This window comes from Prinia subflava, chromosome 8 (assembly GCF_021018805.1).
Source record: "Prinia subflava isolate CZ2003 ecotype Zambia chromosome 8, Cam_Psub_1.2, whole genome shotgun sequence".
NCBI lineage: Eukaryota > Metazoa > Chordata > Aves > Passeriformes > Cisticolidae > Prinia > Prinia subflava.
Window position 1 is genome coordinate 6,468,043 of NC_086254.1, and position 19,948 is coordinate 6,487,990.

General features: G+C 56.9%; 3 protein-coding genes across 4 annotated transcripts; 1 reads left to right on the forward strand and 2 right to left on the reverse strand.

Moving 5' to 3' along the window:
- Positions 1 to 1,221: 1,221 nt before the first annotated feature.
- On the reverse strand, positions 1,222 to 5,349 carry TLCD2 (TLC domain containing 2). The gene is made up of 4 exons (XM_063402599.1): positions 5,022 to 5,349; positions 4,579 to 4,661; positions 4,011 to 4,093; positions 1,222 to 2,575 (listed from the first exon to the last, which is right to left on the reverse strand). The coding sequence occupies exons 1-4, from the start codon at positions 5,201 to 5,203 to the stop codon at positions 2,198 to 2,200; spliced, it is 726 nt and encodes a 241-aa protein (XP_063258669.1). The 5' UTR covers positions 5,204 to 5,349; the 3' UTR covers positions 1,222 to 2,197.
- A 6,299-nt stretch (positions 5,350 to 11,648) lies between these two features.
- On the forward strand, positions 11,649 to 16,273 carry LOC134553191 (apoptosis-inducing factor 3-like). 2 transcript variants are annotated; one of them, XM_063402598.1, is made up of 12 exons: positions 11,649 to 12,065; positions 12,619 to 12,754; positions 12,825 to 12,934; positions 13,016 to 13,125; positions 13,517 to 13,561; positions 13,643 to 13,724; positions 13,859 to 13,971; positions 14,363 to 14,449; positions 14,657 to 14,748; positions 14,933 to 15,063; positions 15,606 to 15,721; positions 16,127 to 16,273. In XM_063402598.1, exons 2-12 carry the CDS (start codon positions 12,693 to 12,695, stop codon positions 16,256 to 16,258), a joined length of 1,080 nt encoding a protein of 359 aa, XP_063258668.1. In that variant the 5' UTR covers positions 11,649 to 12,065; positions 12,619 to 12,692; the 3' UTR covers positions 16,259 to 16,273. The 2 variants fall into 2 exon arrangements, with proteins under 2 accessions (XP_063258668.1, XP_063258667.1); XM_063402597.1 differs by having other exon boundaries at positions 12,646 to 12,754.
- Positions 16,274 to 16,600: 327 nt separating this feature from the next.
- On the reverse strand, positions 16,601 to 18,915 carry LOC134553194 (histone-lysine N-methyltransferase SETD1A-like). The gene is made up of 3 exons (XM_063402600.1): positions 18,738 to 18,915; positions 17,363 to 17,417; positions 16,601 to 16,994 (listed from the first exon to the last, which is right to left on the reverse strand). The coding sequence occupies exons 1-3, from the start codon at positions 18,886 to 18,888 to the stop codon at positions 16,919 to 16,921; spliced, it is 282 nt and encodes a 93-aa protein (XP_063258670.1). The 5' UTR covers positions 18,889 to 18,915; the 3' UTR covers positions 16,601 to 16,918.
- Positions 18,916 to 19,948: the final 1,033 nt, after the last annotated feature.

Below are 19,948 nucleotides of genomic sequence, written 5' to 3' on the forward strand. Positions count from 1 at the left end.
CAGGAGCACAGGTGCCCCCCAACCCTCAGTGCTTGCCCAGAATCTGTGAAAACGTGAGGTCCAGCTCAGGTAGGTGGGTTCCATGTGTTGTCAGGGCCACTCAGCAGCCGGGCAGGCTCTTGCCTTAGGGTTTTGCCAGGGTAGGGACTCCCATGGGGAGAGGGGTTTGTTCTGGAGGGATATTGGGTGGAGCAGGGGTGATTGGGTGGCAGGCTGGGGCGTTGCTCCCCAGCAATTAATTCCCTGATGGAGAGGCGCCTTCTAGCCCCATACAGTGGGAATAGGGAGCTGAGTCCTTTCCCAAACCTTTCAAGCCAAGGCTGTGGCACTTTCCATCGGGATGGACAAGCACAGGACATCCCCACATCCGACCTCGGTGACCTGCAAAGCCACTGCTTATCCCACCTTAGCCCTGTGGGAAAATCACGGTGGATTAAGAGGTGCCCAAACCAGGCTCCCCTGGCCCCCAACCCCACGTGCCCGGGGTGCAGGACATCCATGTGACAGCAGGAATGTGGGAACACAATCCAGGCCTTGAGAAACATCCCGGGTGTGGGCAGAGGCTGGAGAGCAAAGGCAGCATTTTTAGCAGATGCATTTATTGTGCTGAGGGCAAGGATCAGTGGAGCAGCTCCTGGAAAATTTGGAGTACATGAGTCAAGCCAAAGAGGAAGCCCTGGGTGACAGTTCTGCTCCAGCTGGGAGCTGTGAGGGGCACGCAGGCACCTCAACACTGCTTGAGGTGACATATCCAAACCTGGAGTAGTTGTGCCCAGCACCTGGAAGCTTCCCTGCTCTCCACAAATAGAAATGTAAGCGGCTTTGGCCACGCATTGTCTCCAGCCTCACACTGCCCATGGATCACTCGTCTTTCCCTGCCCAGCAGGAATGTGTTTCCTTCCTCAGAACACGTGCCACCCTCTCTGAGCAGCGCCTTGCTCCAGCCTGACCCCAAGCTCTTCAAACGAAGTGAGAGATTTTGTGCTAAAGCTTATTTGCCACACAAAGGAAACGTGACTGACCCAGTGCGTTTCTCCAGACTGGTTCACGTAACTCCGAGTGGGATGATCCTGTTATATACACAGTGCTGGGCTGCTGGGGAACAGTCCAGTGTGTGAGAAACAGTGAGGAGAAGGAAACGTGGGGTAGAAAAACATTTAAAGACCTTCATCTTCCTCCACAGAAAGGAGAGGGGTGGGGGAAAAAACCCAACAAGAGAGGTAGAGTGTGCCAGTGCACAGTGTATTTTCACTCCATGGCAGGGAGACACGGGGTAAGGACTGTGCTAAGTAGTGACACCCCCAGAGTGGGTTGGGATGCTGGGTCCTTTTATCCCCTCTCAGTCCTTTCCCCTCAAGCCACTTCATTTGCAGGCATTTGTTAAAAGCTCGTGTTAGTAAGAGCCTTTGCTGCCGGGTGAGAGCGTTACTGCGGGCTCTGCAGCACAACCTGGCATTCCTAACAGATGCCTGAATCCTAAAAGGTGCCTGAAAACCCCACATCTGTGGGAAGTGACCATCACACGGCATCCTCCCGCCAGCCACTCGCGCTCTCCCACGCTCATTTATGGGCACTGAAATTATCTGGGGACAAAACAACACAGAAAAAGCTCCAGTTGCCAGGAGAGGGTGGGGCTGCCCCCAACCTGCACCCCACAGTGGGCAGCAGGCACCCAGCCAGGTCTCAGCCTGGGACAATCTCCTTGGGGAAGGCTTATCAGTGGAGGGTTTGGTTTTTAGTGACTAAAACCTCAAAGGCAAAGCCTTGGGGCCTGTCTTGCTGGTGGTGTTCTCATAAGAGATGCCACAGAGAACTCGGTGTCCTGTGGCTGATGGGACACAGGGGGCTGCAGCACCAAGGGGATTGGAAACACCCTGTGGTGTCGGGATGTCTGCAAGAGCAGTGGGGAAATAATGCTGCTCTGCCCCTTTCTCATCTCAGTGGTGCCTCAGGGAGCTGTGAAAGCTGCCAAGGCTTCTCTGAGCAGCTCCCAGTCGTCCAACCACATCATCCAAAAGTGGGGAGCAGAGCCACACTGCCTGGTCCATGAGCACCTCCTCAGCTGTGCAGGGCCCAGGATCTTGAGCCACAAGAAAAGCCTGGATACTCCGTTAGTGCAGCCCCTCCCTGAAACAGCCACGTTCACCCTCCACTTGCTCCATGGGCTTGGAACTGCCCTCCCTCGCAGGGGAGGGGCCTATTCCTCCTTCTCCGGCAGCACGTCCCGCCTGGATTTGAAGAAGTCGCTCCGCAGCAGGCGCCAGAAGAGGATGATGTTCATGGGCGTCATGATTGCCATGCCCGCCGTGCCCACGGCGTAGGCGGCCGCGGGCACGTTCCGGCGGTTGAGGAAGAGCCAGCGGCTCATCCAGGCCAGCGTGGCGATGCGGAACACCACGTAGGTGCCCAGGTTGACGAGGCTGTTGAGGCGGTAGCAGGTGGTGTGCACCAGGTTGGCCATGAGCAGGATCTGCCGCACGTGGAGGAAGATGGAGTTGATCTCCACAAGCAAAGCCACGAGGGCAAAGCCGACGTACTGGTGGAGCAGCACGGCAATACCGAAGCAGATGATGACCTGTGGAGGAGGGAGAAGAGAGGCTGAGCCCAGGGGCTGGTTGCTCTCAGCTGCTGCAAGCTGAACCCTCCATGCTTGGGCATAGCATGAAGCAGAGGTGGAAAGGATCATGACAGCAGTGCCAAACCACCGGTCATCCCTGCAGCACTGCAGCCTCTGGTACCTCCTCACCGTTGCATGAAACCTGAGTGGATTGTTTTGTTCCAGTGGGGAGAGGAGGAAACAACTCTAAGCCCCAGGCTGGCTGAGGAGACAAAGCAGCCTGACCTAACCCTGCTGTTGTGGCCTGGGGAATGCAGCCGGTTGTTGCCCAGCAGGTTTTCCCACACACAGTCAATGGATAGGAAGGGAGCTTGTAGCCCAGGGCTACACCGCTGCTAGTCCCAGAACAGACACCCTGCAGGGATTAGGTGCCCCCTGAAGCGCCCTGGGGCTGTGGTGCTGCAGCAGAAGTCGGGGCTGTTTGGGACAGGATTCCTGCCCCGCACCCTCCCTGCCAGACAGGGGGACAGGCTCTGCCTGCCCACACTACAGCACACTCAGTCCTTTCTTTGGTTTATGCCATTAATGCTGTTCTCTGTATGGGCTCTGTAATGAGATTATCTGCTCCCCGCTCGTTAAGTCACTGTCTTGGCTTGAATTAGCTCTATTGTGGAGATGAACTTTTGGCTCACCAGCAGCAGCCAGTAGAGCCCCAGGGCTCACTCACAGAGAAGGTCTGACTGCTACATCTCATCCCAGGTGAGTGTCCCTGTCCCCCTCCCCAGGCCCTGCACACCCTGAGCCCCCCCTGAACCCTGCAGCATCTCCACTGCTCAGCTCCAGGCTGTGCCACCCCCCTGCCCTGCAGCATCCACAGTCTCAGCATCACAGAATTGTTTTGATTGGGAAAAACCACTCCAGCACCTGGAGATTGGAGGTGATCAGAGAGAAACCCACACAGGGCACAGCGAGACAGGCAGAAGGCACTGGAGTGGGGCTCCTGCATCACAGCTGCTCCAGCCACACCAGCCCCAGGTGGGAGAAAAGCACCCCGGGGAGCAGGAGGTGGATGGAGGGGGTGTGCAGCCCTTGCTGGCAGGTGCTCCAGAGGGCAGGAGCCACAGGAGGTGAGCTGCTCACCTGTGCCACAGGGGACACCTGGGTCACTGCTGTCAGTGACACTGTTGTGGATCAGCCCAGCCCTCTGCTCCCATACTCTGTGTACACATGTTTTTCCTGCCCCGTTTTTGGGTGCCTTTCTGCAGACCCCCTAAGAGTAAAGAGTCCTGCAAGACTAAGAGGAGCTCCAGGCCCTGCTGTCTGGGCTCCTCTCCCCAGGAAATAAAATCAGACTTTGTAGCAGGCAGAAAACAACCAAACAAACAACAGCAGGAGCCCCACTCACATCCCCCATCCCCAGCCTCCCTGGTGGTACCTCTGCTGGTGCACTCACCACAGAGTGATGAAAGAGCAGCTCCCAGGACTGATGCAGTTTCTGATTGCACAACATGTCCACGAAGTCTTCCAGGAAATAGCCTGGGATCAGGAATCCATGAACAAAAAGGGGCTCAGGAAGGGCTGTGCCAACGAATCCCCCCCGACCCCAGCGGGCTCTGCACCTGACTGGGCTGGGCAGCCCTCCCAGGGAAGTGATGGTTACATCTGTGTGGGTGGGGAGACACACCCAGCAAAAGAAGGAAACTGGGGTGGTTTGGGTCCCTCTTGCAATCACCCACGTGCTCCCAGGAAGAGGCACCAACTCCAGCAACCCCATGTGGGCTCTTGGGATGCCCCAGGCCCCGGGTGCCCCGAGGCCGGTGGAGGGCAGCCCGGTGCCCAGTACCTCCCGGCTGCGGGTGCCGTGGGACAGAAAGGAGCCACTGTCCTTTGCCAAGAATAGGGCGATTGTTTGAGGTGCCTGAGACATCGCGACATGGCTCGAGGGGCTGGTGTCAGGCACCGGCGAGCCCGTGAGGACCCCCCGCGGGACAAACGGGGGACGGTCCATCGCCACATCTCACCTACAGACACGGCCACCAGGCTGTGCGCCCCGGGCGGGTGTGTGCCCACCAGGTCCTTGGACATCTCGGGGTGGAGGTAGAACCTGCAGGGAGAGAGGCTGTGAGTGTCGGCCAGTGCCTCCTGTTCCCCATTTCCCTCCTGGTGCTGCCGACCCTTCCCGAAGACTTCCTGTTGCCCTGCTCCACCCACCGCCGCCCCTCTCCTCCTGTTTCCCCTGGAGTCTCCCCATCCCCTGGTGCCTCCCTGCCCCTCGGACCTTCCTCCCTCTCTCAGTGCCCCCCACTCTGTAGGGCACTCCCCAGGGTCCCCAACGCCCCCATTTCCTTTAGTGCCCCCTTGGTCTCAGGTTCCCGTCGGGGTCCCTCGACGTCCCCGTTCCCTCGCGGTGTCCCGGTGCCCCCGGCAGCCCGCTGTCCCCGCGGGGCCCGGCGGTGCCGCTCACCCGGCCAGCGCCCCGCCGCCGCTGAGCACGCTGTGCGCCAGCGATGTCCAGATGTTGCGCCACTTCCAGCGGTTCCGCCGGGCCGAGGGCGGCGGCGGTACGAGCCGCTCCAGCCCCCGATTCAGCAGGCGGAAAGCGGCGAAGGATCCGGCCACCACCAGCAGCCCCGGGCTGAAAGCCATGGGCGTTCAGCGGCCCGCCGGGCTCCCATGGGACCGGCCTCGCTGCCCCGCGGACTCCGCCTCGCCCAGCCCCGAGGCCCGCCCTGGGCACGGGCACCGCCCCGGGCACGGGCACCGCCCCGCCGGCACCGCCCTGACCCGGCCGCGGTGCGCATGGCCCGGGCGGGGGCACAGAGAGCATCGCCCCCGAGGGCAGGGCCGGGGGCCGCCCCGCTGCTGGCTCTGGCAGTTCCGCATCGCCTCGGGCAGGGGTGTGGACGCGCAGCGGCAGCGATTCCCGTCGGGCCGTGGAACACGAGGAGCGGCAGAACGGGAATTGAGCCCCTGGGGATGTACCCGCCTTCCCTGGCATCGCGCGGCAGAAGCGGCGCCAGCCCGGAGCTGGCTGGAAGCCTGGCACGGAGAGGGGACCTCCTGTCCCGTGCTGTGCGGGAACTGGGGGCACTTCCCTCGTTCCCGGAGGTTCCTCCTCCACCTTGGTGGCACCAGGTGGCTGAACGCCTCTGCCATGAGCTGCTGCGGCCGGTGGTCCTTGACCCCAAAGCATCCCCGGCAGGTGATGCCCGTCACCGTCATTGTTTCCTTGGGCAGGAGCTCTCCAAGCCGCGGCTCACCCCAGGTCAGGACCCCCCAGACCACACACCGGGGCTGATAGCACATCAAGCACGGAAAAAGACCGGATTGCCTTGCCTAAAAGTGCTCTGCCCACAGCACTGTTATCCCTCATCCCCCGTCCCGTGTCTGGTGCCGAGAGGAGCTCCCCGATGTCTGGGATACCCCAGCTCTGCTGTCTGGAGGTTGTGGAAATCCACAATCCCGTAGCCACAATTTCAGTTCTACCCTACAACTAACGCTGCTTTCCCGGCTTCCCGTAATTTGATCGCTCCCCTGTTGCTCTTTGATGTCTCCAGCAGAAGCTGCTGCACAGTCCTCGCTTCCCCTTGTGCCGCCGGGCTGAGTCACCGTGTACACACCGATTAATGTCAAAGTCCGCCTCTCCTCTGAAGTATTAATTTTGGATGAAATCTTCTACTTCCTCTTCACTGAAACAGAAACGTGGAGCCTGAACTCTTAGTTGCTGTCCTGGCTTTGGGGTGATGGACACACAACCCAGTAAAACATCAAATATACAGTGATGGAAGGGACGCTGAGTGATTAAATCAGACTGGGAGATGGGTGAGGTTCTTTTCCAACCGAAACGATTCTGTGTTTCTGTGATAGTCCCAACTGGTAGAAAAGCATCTGTTCATGCTGCACAAATGTGCTTAAAAGCCAGGCAATGTACTTTCATAACAGTTACGTGGCAGGGAGACACTGCCTGAAGTAATAGGCAGCCCTGAGTGCTCAGGGGATTTTAAATAATCTCGTGTATTAGGACTGGAAGGATCACACAGGCTAATCTGTTACTGAGAAGACCAAATGCAAAGACATTTTTGTTCAGCATAAGAAGTGCTGAGGAAAGAGAGACATGCCTTGGAGACGTGCTGGGCTGCTCAGGGCACTGAGGAGAAAAATCATTTAACAATTAATTGAGTATAAAATTGCACAGAGCCGGTTTCCGAATGAGAAGTCATCTGCGGTTTTTTAGCCTCAAAAAATCTTGACTGCCCTTTTCCCTGGTGACAGCTCTGCCCTTCACCTGCCTGCAGGGGAAATCCCAGACCGTGGAATGCCTGCGAGTCCAGCCCCGTTTCCCCAGGGGCTCCTCCACTTATGTGTTTATCCTAAAGATGAACATTCAGCTGGGCTGAATAGGGGGATAGGAATAGTTAAAATGTTTCTGGATTCTGGAGAGCTTTTACCTACCACTTCTGCATAGGAGGAGTTTAAGCTGTGATTAATCGAGCCTCTGGCTCAAGGACTTTGATCCCATTGCTAGAGCACTACCAACAGTTACATATAAACTATTTTTTGGGTCATTTTAGCCCAGATTTTATTTCATTTTACCAGGACTTCCCATTGAGACACAGTTTCTTACAACCCAGCCTTTTCTCCTTGTCTTCCTCTACAGCAATGGCATTAACCGGGGGCGGTTTTGGAACGGGAGACTTCCAAGCCCGGTTACAAACAAGTCCCCCGACACCAGATCAGGCCAAATATTCAAACCACAGGCTCGGGGACCAGGCTTGTCCCAAAAGAACCCGAGGGGAAGAGCAGGGACGGGAGCGCTCGGGCGCAGCTGCCACAAGAGGTCCCTGCACGCCCGCTGGAGAGCTGGGAGCCCGATCCGATGGGATTCCTCCTTCCCACCTTATTTGGAGATTGCCTTTTTCACCCAGATTTCCAGAAGTTTTCCGCCTGTCCCTAAACGACCTCGTTTTCTGCGGGAGGCAGCTCAGCCTGGTGCCGGGTGGCTGCCGGTACCTGCTCCCAGCGGGGCAGGGGACTCCTTGCAGACACCAGCAAGGACATGCCCAGGTCCATCCCGTAATGCCACGGACACCACAGCTAATCCCATAGTGGGGGCATTCCCGCAGCAGTCAGGGTGTAAATCGAGGGCACAGAATTTTATTCAGTAGCTAGACAATCGTTTTTGTCTCCCTTTCCCAGGCTGGGGTTTCTCTGCAGCACATTCAGAGCGATGGAACCCATTTTCCACAGTAAAAAGCTGGCAGTTTGGTGATAATCCACCACAGGAATCCTGCCAGCTGAACTCTGTCCCCCCCAGATGTTCCCCTACTATTGCTGGGTGAGGGTTTGGGTGTGCTTTTGCACTTCCACCATCCCTTATTTAAGGAGGAGCCCACTCTGCTCCCAAATGCCACAGAGGACTCGCCAGAGCCAACAGATGTGGGAGTCAGGCAGGAGTGTTGCAAATCTTCCCTCCCTTAATCTGCCTCTCTGCATCCATAGTCATAAAACCCATCTGCTCACCTAATGCCAGACCTGGCTCACACCTGAAGTAATCTGAGGAGTCCAAGAGCTCAAAACAAATCAAGCAGCTTGGCTTCCAAACTTTAATTAGCTGTCGTCTCCATCCCTCTCTAAACTGTGTCACCACTCTGTCTGCTTAGGCCATGAGAAGTCAGATGATGTAGGAATGCTTTATATATCCACATCTCCATTCAGGAAGTCTGGAACTTCGCACTTATGAAAGGATCTACTGTGCAAAATGCAGGTTTTGCATGGCAAAGCATGCTCAAGCATTTCAGAGAGAGCTGAAATCAATTTAAACTTCAGCTTCCAGGAACACCTTCCTGATGTGGCAGCTGGATATTCTGCAGGTAGAACCTGCTGTGGATATGGGAGAAAGGGATTTCAGTCTCTGAGTGTGGTTAGCAGCTCCAGAATTTAAGGCAAGAAATGCCAAAATGTGCAGCACTTTATTAGCACTGACCTCAGGACTTGAACTCATCTAGCAGAGGAAATCATCTCCACTTGCACCACAGCCTGCCCATTCACCCTGCCCATGCAAGTTATCGCTCCTGAGGGAAGGGATTTTCTTCCACCCCACAGTGTTCTGACCAGCCCTGCAGGTGTTCTGCTGCCCAGGCTGCTCATCCTTCCTGAGATATTCCTGGAATACAATGTCTCCCAGGAGTTTCTCAGAGCCAGCATGTTCTGGTGCCAGATACCAGTTGCAGGCTGGGCACAGGAGCTGCCTTCTGCAGCCTGGCATGTGGGAATGTTCCCAAATCACCCAGGCAGAGCCTGCTTTGCCCACATGATGAATGACCCCAGGGCAGGTTGATCTGGATGCTCTCCTTTTGACCTTCTTCCTTTTTCCCAGGACTGGAAGGATATTTTTTTCCCTCAGGACTTGGCACAAGGGACTTATTGGAGAAACCTGTATTGACAGCAGAGTGTCCCTAAGGATGCTGCAGGCTCAGCTGTTTCTCAAGGGCTGGACTGGACCGGCTGCCATGAACCAGTGGCATGAAGGATCTGCTCTCTCCTCACTCCACCACTGCACAGGGATGCCATGGGATAAACAAAATTCCATTGACTGGCAAATCCCCTTCAAGCACAGCAGCATGGGCAGGTCTCCTCTGCTTTCAGCAGCTGCCATGCCCCAAAGGTTTTGACTTTCTGAACTGTTGATGTGCTGTTATTAGAAAGGTTTCTGGTTCCTTCTTTCCTTTGCCAGTGTTCACTGTGAAGTGGTGCCAGCTGTCTGCCAGGCCTGTATCCCCTCTCTCACCACCACCAGACATGAATGCTTAGCAAGAAAATGTGAAACATCACATATAATTATTCTTACCCTGTAAGCAAATTCATTCCCTCTAAATATTTCCTTTTCCTTGTCTTCTTCCCTTGTGGGATAAACATTTTTTTCCGTTTAATTCACCAGTCTCAAGATTAAGCAATTTTTGATGAATATGCATGTGCTTTATGATGACATCATGGTGCATTTATGACTACATGGGGCTTTTTTCATTTCAGACAGGTTAAGAATGAGTCCCCCAAGGCAGAAGCACGTCCCAGCCCCTTTACCCAGTTCAGCATCACACTCTCTGAGCCCACTCAATTCCTCCTGTTTTGCAAATACAAGCACAGGAACTTCCCCACTGCATCTCCTGCTGCTGCCGGCTCTGCAGCTCGGAACAGGTTAGGTTCCTTCCTGAATTCTCTCGTTATTAATATCACAAACCAAGCTGTTCTGAGAGCAGTGCCCCATTAATCACTTCAGCTCTGCTGCAGGTTTCACCTCGCTTCCTCTTCCTGCAACTGAGCAGTTTTCCTATGATTTGACTCCGTGGGTGCTGCTTGTTAAAATCAGTGAGTCTGGTAGAGCAGGGAAGGGCCCTGAGCTGGGGGAGCTTGGGAAAAAGGTGGGAAAAAGATGAATCCACACAGCCATGGCATGAAAAGATGTGCTACTCCAGCTGATGGTGGTGGGAACTTGAAGGCAGGAAAAGTACACCCCTTAAATCCTTGCCTCTAAATTTGAGTTTTCTGGAGGGCCAGCTGCACTGGGGAGACACAGCAGAAGTGAAGGTATCTAATAAAATCCAAGGTCATCTGAGCAGCTCGTGTGAGTCAGCACCAGTGTGGGTGGCAGATCTGCTCAGAGATGTGTGATGCCCACCTGGGCTCTGTTTGTGGTTGAGGGCACCACTTCCTTTTCCTCTCTTCCTTCCGATGTTTAATCCTGACTTGTGCTACAAGCAAAGGTCTAAAATCCTCTGAGTAATCACCTCTGGTTTACTAAAGAGGGCCAAATTAAATTTACAGAATATCTTCCTGAAAATCTGCCTCCAGTCCCATCCCAGTCCCTCGAGGGCATATTGTGTGTTCCTGACACACTGACATCCCTGCAGCCCCACCTTCTCTCTGACATCCGAAGCCCTTTTCCACTTTGTATCCTTTGTCTATCACCTTTTTAATATCCGTTCTATCATTGTTGCCTCTCAGGAATTTTGTTTCGCCCTTCCCTTTGCACTTTACAAAAGCCTTTCCTGGGTGCTCGGCTGCATCCAGCAGCATCCAGCAGCCAAATCTGCATCTCAGCCCTGGAGTGCAAATGTCTCTGCACAGGATCAAGCTCCACCTGCCTCATCCCAAAGCTGCACACCTCTGTGCCTGCCCCTGTGGCTGTTCACTGCAGATTTCCATCCGTGAGCAAATGTTTTCCAGTGATTTCTGCTGAGTCAGAGAACGCTCCGCGAGGGCTGCTGCTCCTCCACGTGGGAATGCGCTTCTGGGGAATAATTACAGACAGTTTAAATATGGATGTTTGGCAGCCAAATTGCTTCACATTTAGGCTCCTGGCCAGGAGGGCAGAGCCCAGAAGCTGCTCATTGGTGCTGTGAGAAAATCGCTCGTTCCTGTGCCCATCGTGGGTGTGCAGAGCCCATGGGCCAGGATTGTCTGGACACAACAGTGTCCTGGTATCCTGCTCTAAAGGGAAGGGTGCTCATGCCTTGGAGGGTCCCATAAATTGGACTGCTTCTCAAATAATCCAGCCTGCACTTATGCAGCATCCTGCACATGCCTTCTTCTCTGGGTCATACCCACCAGAGGATTTTCATCCCCCCTGCTGCTGGATTTGGGAATGTGCTGCTGGCAGGGAGCTGATCCCTGCAGATCTCCTGCTCTGCAAGGGAGATGATGGAAGCATGCTATTGGTAACTTTTCCCCTCTTAATTTTTGAGGCATATTTTAAGTTGTGAAACATACTGACTGTGAAATAGAGATAAGAACAAGAGGAGAGACAAACAGTGTAGGTGTTACTCCCAGTTTTTTGCAGCTCCCACTGTGTTGTAAAAATAGCCCAGCAAGCAGCACCCTGCTCCATGCCATCCTTCATGGGCCAGGGGATGATGGCATCTGTGCCTGGACATCACTGACTGAACCACTTGCAGAGCTGCTGAAAACTTCACGTTCCTTAAAATCAACTGAGAAAAATCCTACCAAAAGATCAAATTAAAGAATTTTAAATGTTGTTGAAATATATAAAAATTAGCAATATCATTCCAAAGTGCTGCAGAAATGCCTTGTGTTGAGCTGGAGTGCTTTTCATCAGGGAAAGGGGCAGTGGGAAGGGACCACAGGATATCACTGAATCCCCTTGAGTTTCTGGTCACACTGCCCATGACATACCCTATCTTTACACCACACCTGTGCCATAATTCCTGTGTGCCCTCAATTCTTTTGCAACTTTAAATACCCTTAATTAGGCCCAGGCCAGTTGCAGAAATCAGATGAAACTCCTTGGCAGGCGCCTGCTTCCAGGATCTGCATCTACTGATGGATGGGAACGTTGTGCAATGTGGGGAGAGCATCAGCAGCCGTGGGCTGGCAGCGGGCAGAGCACCTGTGGTGAGAACCAGGGTGGCATCTCACAGGAGAAAGTCACAGAGAAGCAGTGGTGGCTCTCTGACCCGTGGGAAAGGTGCCTGAACCCCTCTGGCAGGACCAGGTGAGTACCCAGTGATGCTTCTCCTAAAGAACCTGGGATTAGGGAAGGATTTGCAGGAGACAGTCACCACCCTGCACTGAAACCTGCCTTGAGTGATCTTCCCCTGCTCCATTTCTTGCTTCTTTCCCTCTAAAATAAAGAGGGAGATTCCTAATCAACTCTCAATGACTGCTAAGGCAGGGGGAGAACTAAGGACCAGGGAGGGTGGTTGTTTTCTAGCCCAGGAGGCATTTTGGGCAGGGATTAGTACTTTCACTGCAATTACCATGAATAATATCACTGCATAAATGTTGGAGAGGCTTTGGAGAGGCTGAAGCATCTCTTTAGACCCAATTTGAGGGAGACATGGGCTATAGCAGCAGCACCTCCCCATAAATAATTGTATTTGTTTACGAGAGCCATGAACCACATCTGCTCACTCCCCCTGTGCTGCAGTTGAGTTTAATGGGGCACGGGGCTGGAAATGAGAAGTGGGTTAATTCAGAGGAGAAAAGGGCAGAGGAATGGGCATTGGGTTTGGACACAAAGTTTAGAAAGGGGTGTTTTCCACCAGTTGAAGGTCATTTTGCTGCTTCATCAGAAATTTGGGACCCTTTGAGCGCCTGACATTGACCTGCTGTCACCAGCATGGACAGCGATGACACCATCACTGAAGAGGTCTGCAGGGAGGACGACGTTGGGGATGGACAGTGAGTGCCTGGGGGTGATGGTGGGGATTTTTTGGGTGGTTCTGTGCCCACCTCTGCCCCTCTCCCCCAGGCTCCTGGAGGTGATGGTGGCTGGCTACCCAGTGCTGCTGGTGAGGAACAGGAAGGAATTCAGTGCTCTAGGCAGCAAATGTCCCCACTACGGTGCCCCGATGAGCAAAGGTAACCCCGGGCTCGGGGCAGGGGAAAAAAACATCCTTGGGGAGGTTGGTTCTCAGTGCCCAGCTGGGGGTTCTCTTGCAGGAGTCTTAAGAGGGGAGAGGCTGCGCTGCCCCTGGCATGGGGCCTGCTTTAACATCAGGACTGGAGACATTGAGGAATACCCTGCTCTGGACTGTATCTCCTGCTTTAAGGTGACTCCTTGTCCTCCAATCTGGGTGCGTCTCACAAGCCCCCTGTCCTGACCACAGCTCTGTCACTCAGAGGTTCAACACAAGAGATGATTCTTGGGATGACTTCTTGGGATTATGTAAATCCTTGCCCTAAAGCTCCTTTCAATCAAAGGTGATGCCGTAGATCCTGGTATTCCTCAGAGCCAGCACAAGTGCTTTTGGAAAGAAAAAGAGGATTTACAGCTCTTCCTCAGTGCTCTTAGGATGAGGAGAAAAGCTCATGAGCTCCTCAGTATCATGTGACATCCAAGATCAGAGCCAGAGACAGATGGCACACTGGACCAGGATCTCCCAGGAGAGCTCCTACCTCATGGATGCAGCACTTAAAAAACCTCTCCTTTCCCTCCTTCAGGTAACAGTGGAAGATGGAAAGGTGTTTATTACAGCAAAAAAGAAGGTACTGACCTTACCTGCTGTCACTGAGCACAGACAGCACCTCGGGCTGCATATGACTTGAGCATTTTGCATTTTGTTGCAGGACCTGGAAAGCAGCGTGAGGGTGAAGGACACAAGCAGGAGGTGCCTCCTCAACAAGAACACGATGCTGCTGCTGGGGGGAGGTCAGTGAAGGATCTGAGCTCTGCCCCCTCCACACACGCTGGGAGCTGCCACTCTCCTCCCCTGGGAGGACTGACCTGCTCCTCCTCCTCCTCTGCAGTGACTGTCAGAGGGCTGAGATGAGCATCTCTTGTAGGTGTGGCTGCCCTGGTGTGTGCAGAGACTCTTCGCCAGGAGGGATTCACTGGCAGGATCATCCTGGCCACCAATGAGAAACACATTCCCTATGACAAGTCCAAACTGAGCAAGGTTTGTGTGAGACAAGGGCAGGACTGTGCCTGGGCACCACGTGTGACATGGGCCACACTCAGGGCCAGGGACAGTGGAGCCAGCAAAGCAGAGTGCTGAGGCACCCAAAAGGAATAGGGGTGTTATTTCCAGGAAAACATCTTTTTCCTCACAGAAATCTTTGATCAGTGTAAACATAAGCTGATGTTTTTATTTCCTTTTATTGAGCTCTTCCCACTAAATGATGGTTTTTCTGAGGTGGGCACAAGGTGATGAGGATGGGGGAGTATGGGGAGCTGTGATTCAGTAATGCAAAATTCACCTCTTTTACAAACTGACTCCACAAGAAACACTTTAGGAGAATTGCTGCCTCTAAGAAGTGCCTTATTTCATATTTTTGTTGTATTTCCAGGAAATGAACTTGAAACCTGAGGATGTCTACCTGAGGAAACCTGAATTCCTCAAGGCTGAGGGCATAGAATTCTGGACAGAGAAAGAGGTACCAGAGCAGCTGAGCTCAGTCCTCAATGGGTGATCCTGTTCCTGCCATGGGGAGGGTGTAACACTGATCTCTGCACCTCTGGGAAGGGGGAGAGGACCCCAGCACCCCTCAGCTCACCTGAGTGCCCAGAAACAAGGCACACAGGCACAGGCAGGACAGTGTGGGTCAGAGGTGCCTGTCTGAGCTGTGCCCCTCTCCCTGCAGGCAGTGTCCGTGGATTTCCAGAGGCAGAGGGTTCGCTTCATGGATGGCTCCTCTCAGAAGTACCAGCAGCTGCTCATTGCAACAGGCAGCCAGTGAGTGCACACAGTGTTGGCCACACACAGGATTTTAGGCAGGACAACACTGGGATGTAGAGGTGGAGGTAGGAAATGAGATGAAAGGGCAGAATGGAATGACACAGCTGTAGGTTTGTGCTCCCTTCTCATTCTTTCTGTTTGATTTATATGATGAAATGCATTTGGATTCTTTCTCTTTCAGCTCTGGTTTTCTCAAAGTCCCAGGTGCAGAGCTGCAGAATGTTTGCACACTCCAAACCCCAGAAGAGTCCAGCAAGATCTTGAAGCTGGCAACTGGGAAGAATCTGTTGATTGTAGGAGCTTCATTCGTAGGTACCAGGCTGGAGTGGGTGTCAAGCCATCAGTGAGAGCCTTGAAAACCCCCTTCTGTTGGGTGTGCACATTAACTGGAGGCCCTCAGGGAAGGGATGTTCCTTTTCTACCCGGCTAGGATCCTCCCTGGAGCTGCTGGGGGTGTGTGTTACGCAGCACACACTCATTCTTTCCTCTGATAGCCAGAAACTTTGAGAGCTATAAACAATTGCTACACATGGATAGAGGGAAATGTGCCTTACGAAAAGGTCACTGTCCTCCAGAGGAGCTGGATTCCCCAGAAACACTGGGAAAGCTAAGGCACAGAAAGGGAGTTATTTTGTACATAACCAGGAGCTATTCTTTGCATCTCCTAATATCCATGTTTGTGTGCACAAGAACAAAGAATGGGGGGAGCTAAATACCTCAGCCCAGAAATGCATAGCAAAGCACTTCAGCACTGGCAGCACACCAGATTTGTTCTCCTGGAAGAGGAGAAGGTTTCCAAGGGTGCAGGTTCGTGCTTGCAGCAGGCTCACCTCGGGCATGCCTCTTCCTTGCAGGAATGGAGGTGGCTGCCTTCCTCTCAGACAAAGCTGGAACCATCACAGTGGTGGAAAGAGAGGAGTTCCCTTTCCAGCACGCCCTGGGTCCTCAGGTTGGAGGTGTCGCCATGAAGGTGAGGAAATCCTGGGGCTAATTTCTAGGATGGAGGACACATGATATCCCAGCAGCTCAGGGATCCACATCAGCCCAGGAAACCTCGCCCCTGTGCTGAGTCATAACTCTGCATGCCCGGCCTCTGTCCTCACCCACAGCTCACCCACGAGCTCTGCACACACGGCTGCTCCCAATCTTCCTCCCCACACATCAGTTCTTCATCCCAAACCCACCTCACACACCAGTCCTGACCAGGACTGCAGAGAAAAGTCAGGCTTCCAGGCTGCCTGCACCAGCCAGGGACACAAATGGAACTCCCTGCAGCCTGGAGCAGCAGCAGAGCTGCCTGCCTGGGTTTTGGCTGGGTACAGCTGTTTTTATAGCCTGGAATTTCCTAATGAATACTCAAACCAGTCCTTTTCAGATGCTGCAAAATAAAGGGGTGAAGTTCCACATGAAAACAGAACTCTGTGAGCTGAAAGGAAAGGATGGAAAGGTCAGTCATGCCTTTGTGATCCCTGAACTGCTAATTTTAGGGGAAAAAAGCCCAAATTGAGATATAACCCAGTGCCTACATCATGCTTTCCTCTCCCATGTCTAGACCCTCCCTTCCTCGGCCCTGAGTCAGCCCGGCCCCACCGCGCCCGGCCCGCAGCGGGGCAGCGTGGGTGTGCAGCCAGCCCTCTCCCCAGGCTCCATCCCACTGCCTGGCATGCTGCAGCATTAATCCAGCTCCTGAGCTCAGCAGCAGGTCAGACCTGTGGGCTACGCCCAGCCTTTGGCTCGGGGCAGACCCCAGAGTGGCATCAGGTGGGGGGCACAGCTCTGGTGCAGCCTTCACCATCTTCCCACCTAATCCAGGCAACCCACAGGCAACAAACTTCCTAAAACTGAACGGTTGAGCAAAACAATGTTTAATGCCTCTCTCAGTCTCCTCCAGTCACCTCCCAGCTCAGTGCCACCCCACTGAGGAGGGGGACACAGTTAGGCAGCCGTGCCAGCAGGGCTGCCTGGAATCCTCCAGCCAAGGCTCTGTCTGGAGGCTTTGAGGAGACTTTCTTCATCCTGGCTGGACTCATCCTCAGCCCTCCAATCCACAGGACGCTGCAGAGTGGCTCATCTGGGTCACTCAGGGCACGGCTCTGGCTGGCATCCAAGGTCCCGGTGACGAGAAGAGAGTGGCTACATTCAACAGTTCTTCAACTGGCAGCTTTAGCTACTGGAGAAGGACATAAAGCTTGCCACTGAAGAACTGGTGCTGGTTAGCCAGGAGCAGGGTGGCACAGCAGCACCTGGGAAGGGAACACACATTTCAGAGCCAGGATTGAACTGTGCCAAGCTGAGCTGTCACCCACGGCAGCTTCTCTCCCTCATCCCAACACTGATCTATCGCTCTGGCCTCTCCCCAGGGACATCCCCCCATCGAAGGAAATCCAGAGGCAGCTCTGCCCTCAACTCTCCCCATCCCTCCTTGCTCCCAAAGCAGGCAGTGCCTGAGCTCCAGCACCTGCAGCCAGCCCTAAACCACGAGCGACAAGCAGGGAAATCCAAGGCCATTTCTGCTGGAAAACAAGAGATAAGGCAAAGTGCTCCGGCAGGGCTCGGTGGCCACAGCAGGGAGACCACTGCAGGTAGGGGTTACAGCGTTCCCAGGGCTCACCTCGGGCATCCATCAGCGCTGGCAGGGTCCCACCTGGACAGGAGCCAGCCACTTCCTGACGGGGAAGACACTTTGTCAGGTGGCTGCTGCCAAGCCACCGGCGGGGGAATTTCGGGCAGCCCAGCCCCTTTCTGAGCCGTTTTGTCGGAGCGCAAGGACGCCAACCCCAGGGCTGGTGTGGGACCTCACGGCTTTCCCCTCGGCCCGGGAAAAATCCCTTTTCAACATCACCCAGCGCTTTGGCTGGTGGGCATCGAGTTTTGGGAACCTCCCGGGAAACCGGACATGGTGGGGGACAGATGGCAAGGGGAAAACACGGGAAATCCCCGGGGGCCATCACAGCATCCTCCCACCAGCGTCACCCCAAAGGCGCTGGGGACCCCGGCTGGCCCCAGGCCTGGGCGGGCAGCGGGGGACGCGGGACCCCGGTGGGGGCTAAGGGGCTTTCGGTGCGGGGCCGGTGGCCGGGGCGCAGCGGCGGCGGCGGGGCCCGGCGGGGATGCCGAGCATTCCTGGCGTGCCGGGTACATCTGGTCCGGATTCCAGCGAGCTGGTCCCGGCCCTGCTCCACCCCCGCCGGCCCGTGAATCAGCACCCGCCGCTGAAGCCACCGGCCCCGCCGGCACCGCGGGCCCCGCCAGCACCGGGGGCCGACGAGGGGGGGCCCTGTCGGTAACAGGGTTCCCACCCAGCCCTTCTCAGCACCGACAGACCCCAGGGGCTCTGGGAAGGGCCCCGGCGGGAGCCCACCCGCTAATAAAAAACGCTGTACCCCCAGCTGGTGCCCCGCTCCCGGTATAAGCGGGTCACCCCTCCCTCCGCCAGTGTCTCTCCGGTCGGTAAAACCAACTCCCCCCCTCCCCCCTAACGGAGGCAGCTCCCCCCACGCCGCTCCTCGGCAAAGCCGCTCCCTCCATTCCCCCCGGGACACCCCGCCGCCCTCCCGGCGCTCCGCTGCCTGGGATGCTCCGCTCCGTGCCCACGGCGGGGAGCGGCCGGGGGTCAAAGTCTGCCCAGTCCGGTCCCGGAGTGAAGGTCACCCCCGGGGCGGCCACCGCCCGTCGCGGGGAGGCCCCGGCTGGAGCCCCGCCCGCCCCACCGGGACCCCCGGGCGCGGGAGCCGCGCACGGGCCCCGGCCCCAACCCCCCCTCCCCGCCCCACCGACACCGGGGGCGAGGCCGCCCGGCCCAGGCGGCGCCGCGGAGCCCGGCGAAGGACGCGCCGTGCCGCACCCCCATGGCCGCCCTGTCCCGGGGAAAGGTGACCTTCCCCAACGGGGCACGGTGGAGCCCCTCAACCCCCGGAGCACCGAGGGCGCCGCACGGGGCTCGGCCACCCTTACCGCCCGTCCCAGCGCGGTACCGGCGGACCCACCTGTGCGGCTCGGCTGGGCCCGGCCGGGCCCGACTTGGCCCGGCGCCGGCGCCGCCGCCCCGCCGGTGCCGCCCAGGCCGTGCCCGGTGCCGGTGCCGCCGCCTCCCCCCGCCGCGCGCCGGCTCCGTCCCGGATCAGCTGGCGGAGTCATGACGCAGCCGCCCCCGGCCACGCCCCCGGCCACGCCCCCGGGCCAATCGCCGGCCGGCACCGCCGGCGCGCGCCACGCCCGCCCCCGCGCCGCGATTGTCGCCCGCTCCAGCCAATAGTGGTGCGGAGCGACCAGCGGCTCAGCCAATGGAAAGGCGAGGCGAGCGCTCTGTCCCGCCCCCCCGCCGGGAGGGAGTTTAGCTCCCTCCCGGCCGGGCGGCGGTTGCCTTGGGAACGGACGGGGCCACCCCGCCGCGGGCCATGCCGGGAGTTGTAGTGCGGCGCGGCGCTCCCGGCATGCCCCGCGTGCTGTGAGTTGGCATTTTCAAGAGGGTGAAGGGGCGGCGGGGGCAGGGCGGCTCCGAAGGGACTCAACCCTTCCGCGGGCCCCGGGCGGGGCGTGGCGCTGTCGCGGGCATGGCCCGGCCACCCCCGCCCGCCCTCGGGCGGTGCCTCCCTGTGCCGGGGCTGGTGACACAGCCCCGATTCCGAGAAGTTGCTCTAAGTCCTCGACCAATCAGAAGTGAGCGCTCGCCGCGCGCACCAATGGGCGGGCGCGGGGGGCGTGGCCGCGAGAACTCGGCTGACCCCGATGACTTGGCAGCCCCGCGCGATGACTGGACAACTTCTTTAAAGGGGCCGCGCCCGCCGCGGGTGCCGGCGGGGGGGAGCGCAGGGCAGCGGCGGCCCGGCCTGGCCCGACAGCAGCGCTCATCCGCCGCCCTGCGGGCACTGCCGGCGCTGGCACTCCCGCCCCGCGGGGCGAGGGTCTGACCTGCGGTGCCCCTTTAAGGCCGTTTCCTGCCCTTCGTCCCAGTAACAGCTGATTGCAGCGGGCCAGGGCCGGGGGGCCAATCGGGGGCCGCCACGTCCCACCCATGTGACTCCCACGCGCCGCCGCGCCATGCGGCGCTGCCCGGCGGGAGCCCCCGGCGCCCTTAAAGGGGCCGCGCGCGGTCCGGCCGCCCGTGGCTGTCGTGACCGTGTGCCCCGTGGGTACTGCCGCACCGCCGGGCCCGGAGAGCCGACCCCGCCCTGGTGGCGGTGGGAGGGCCCGGGTC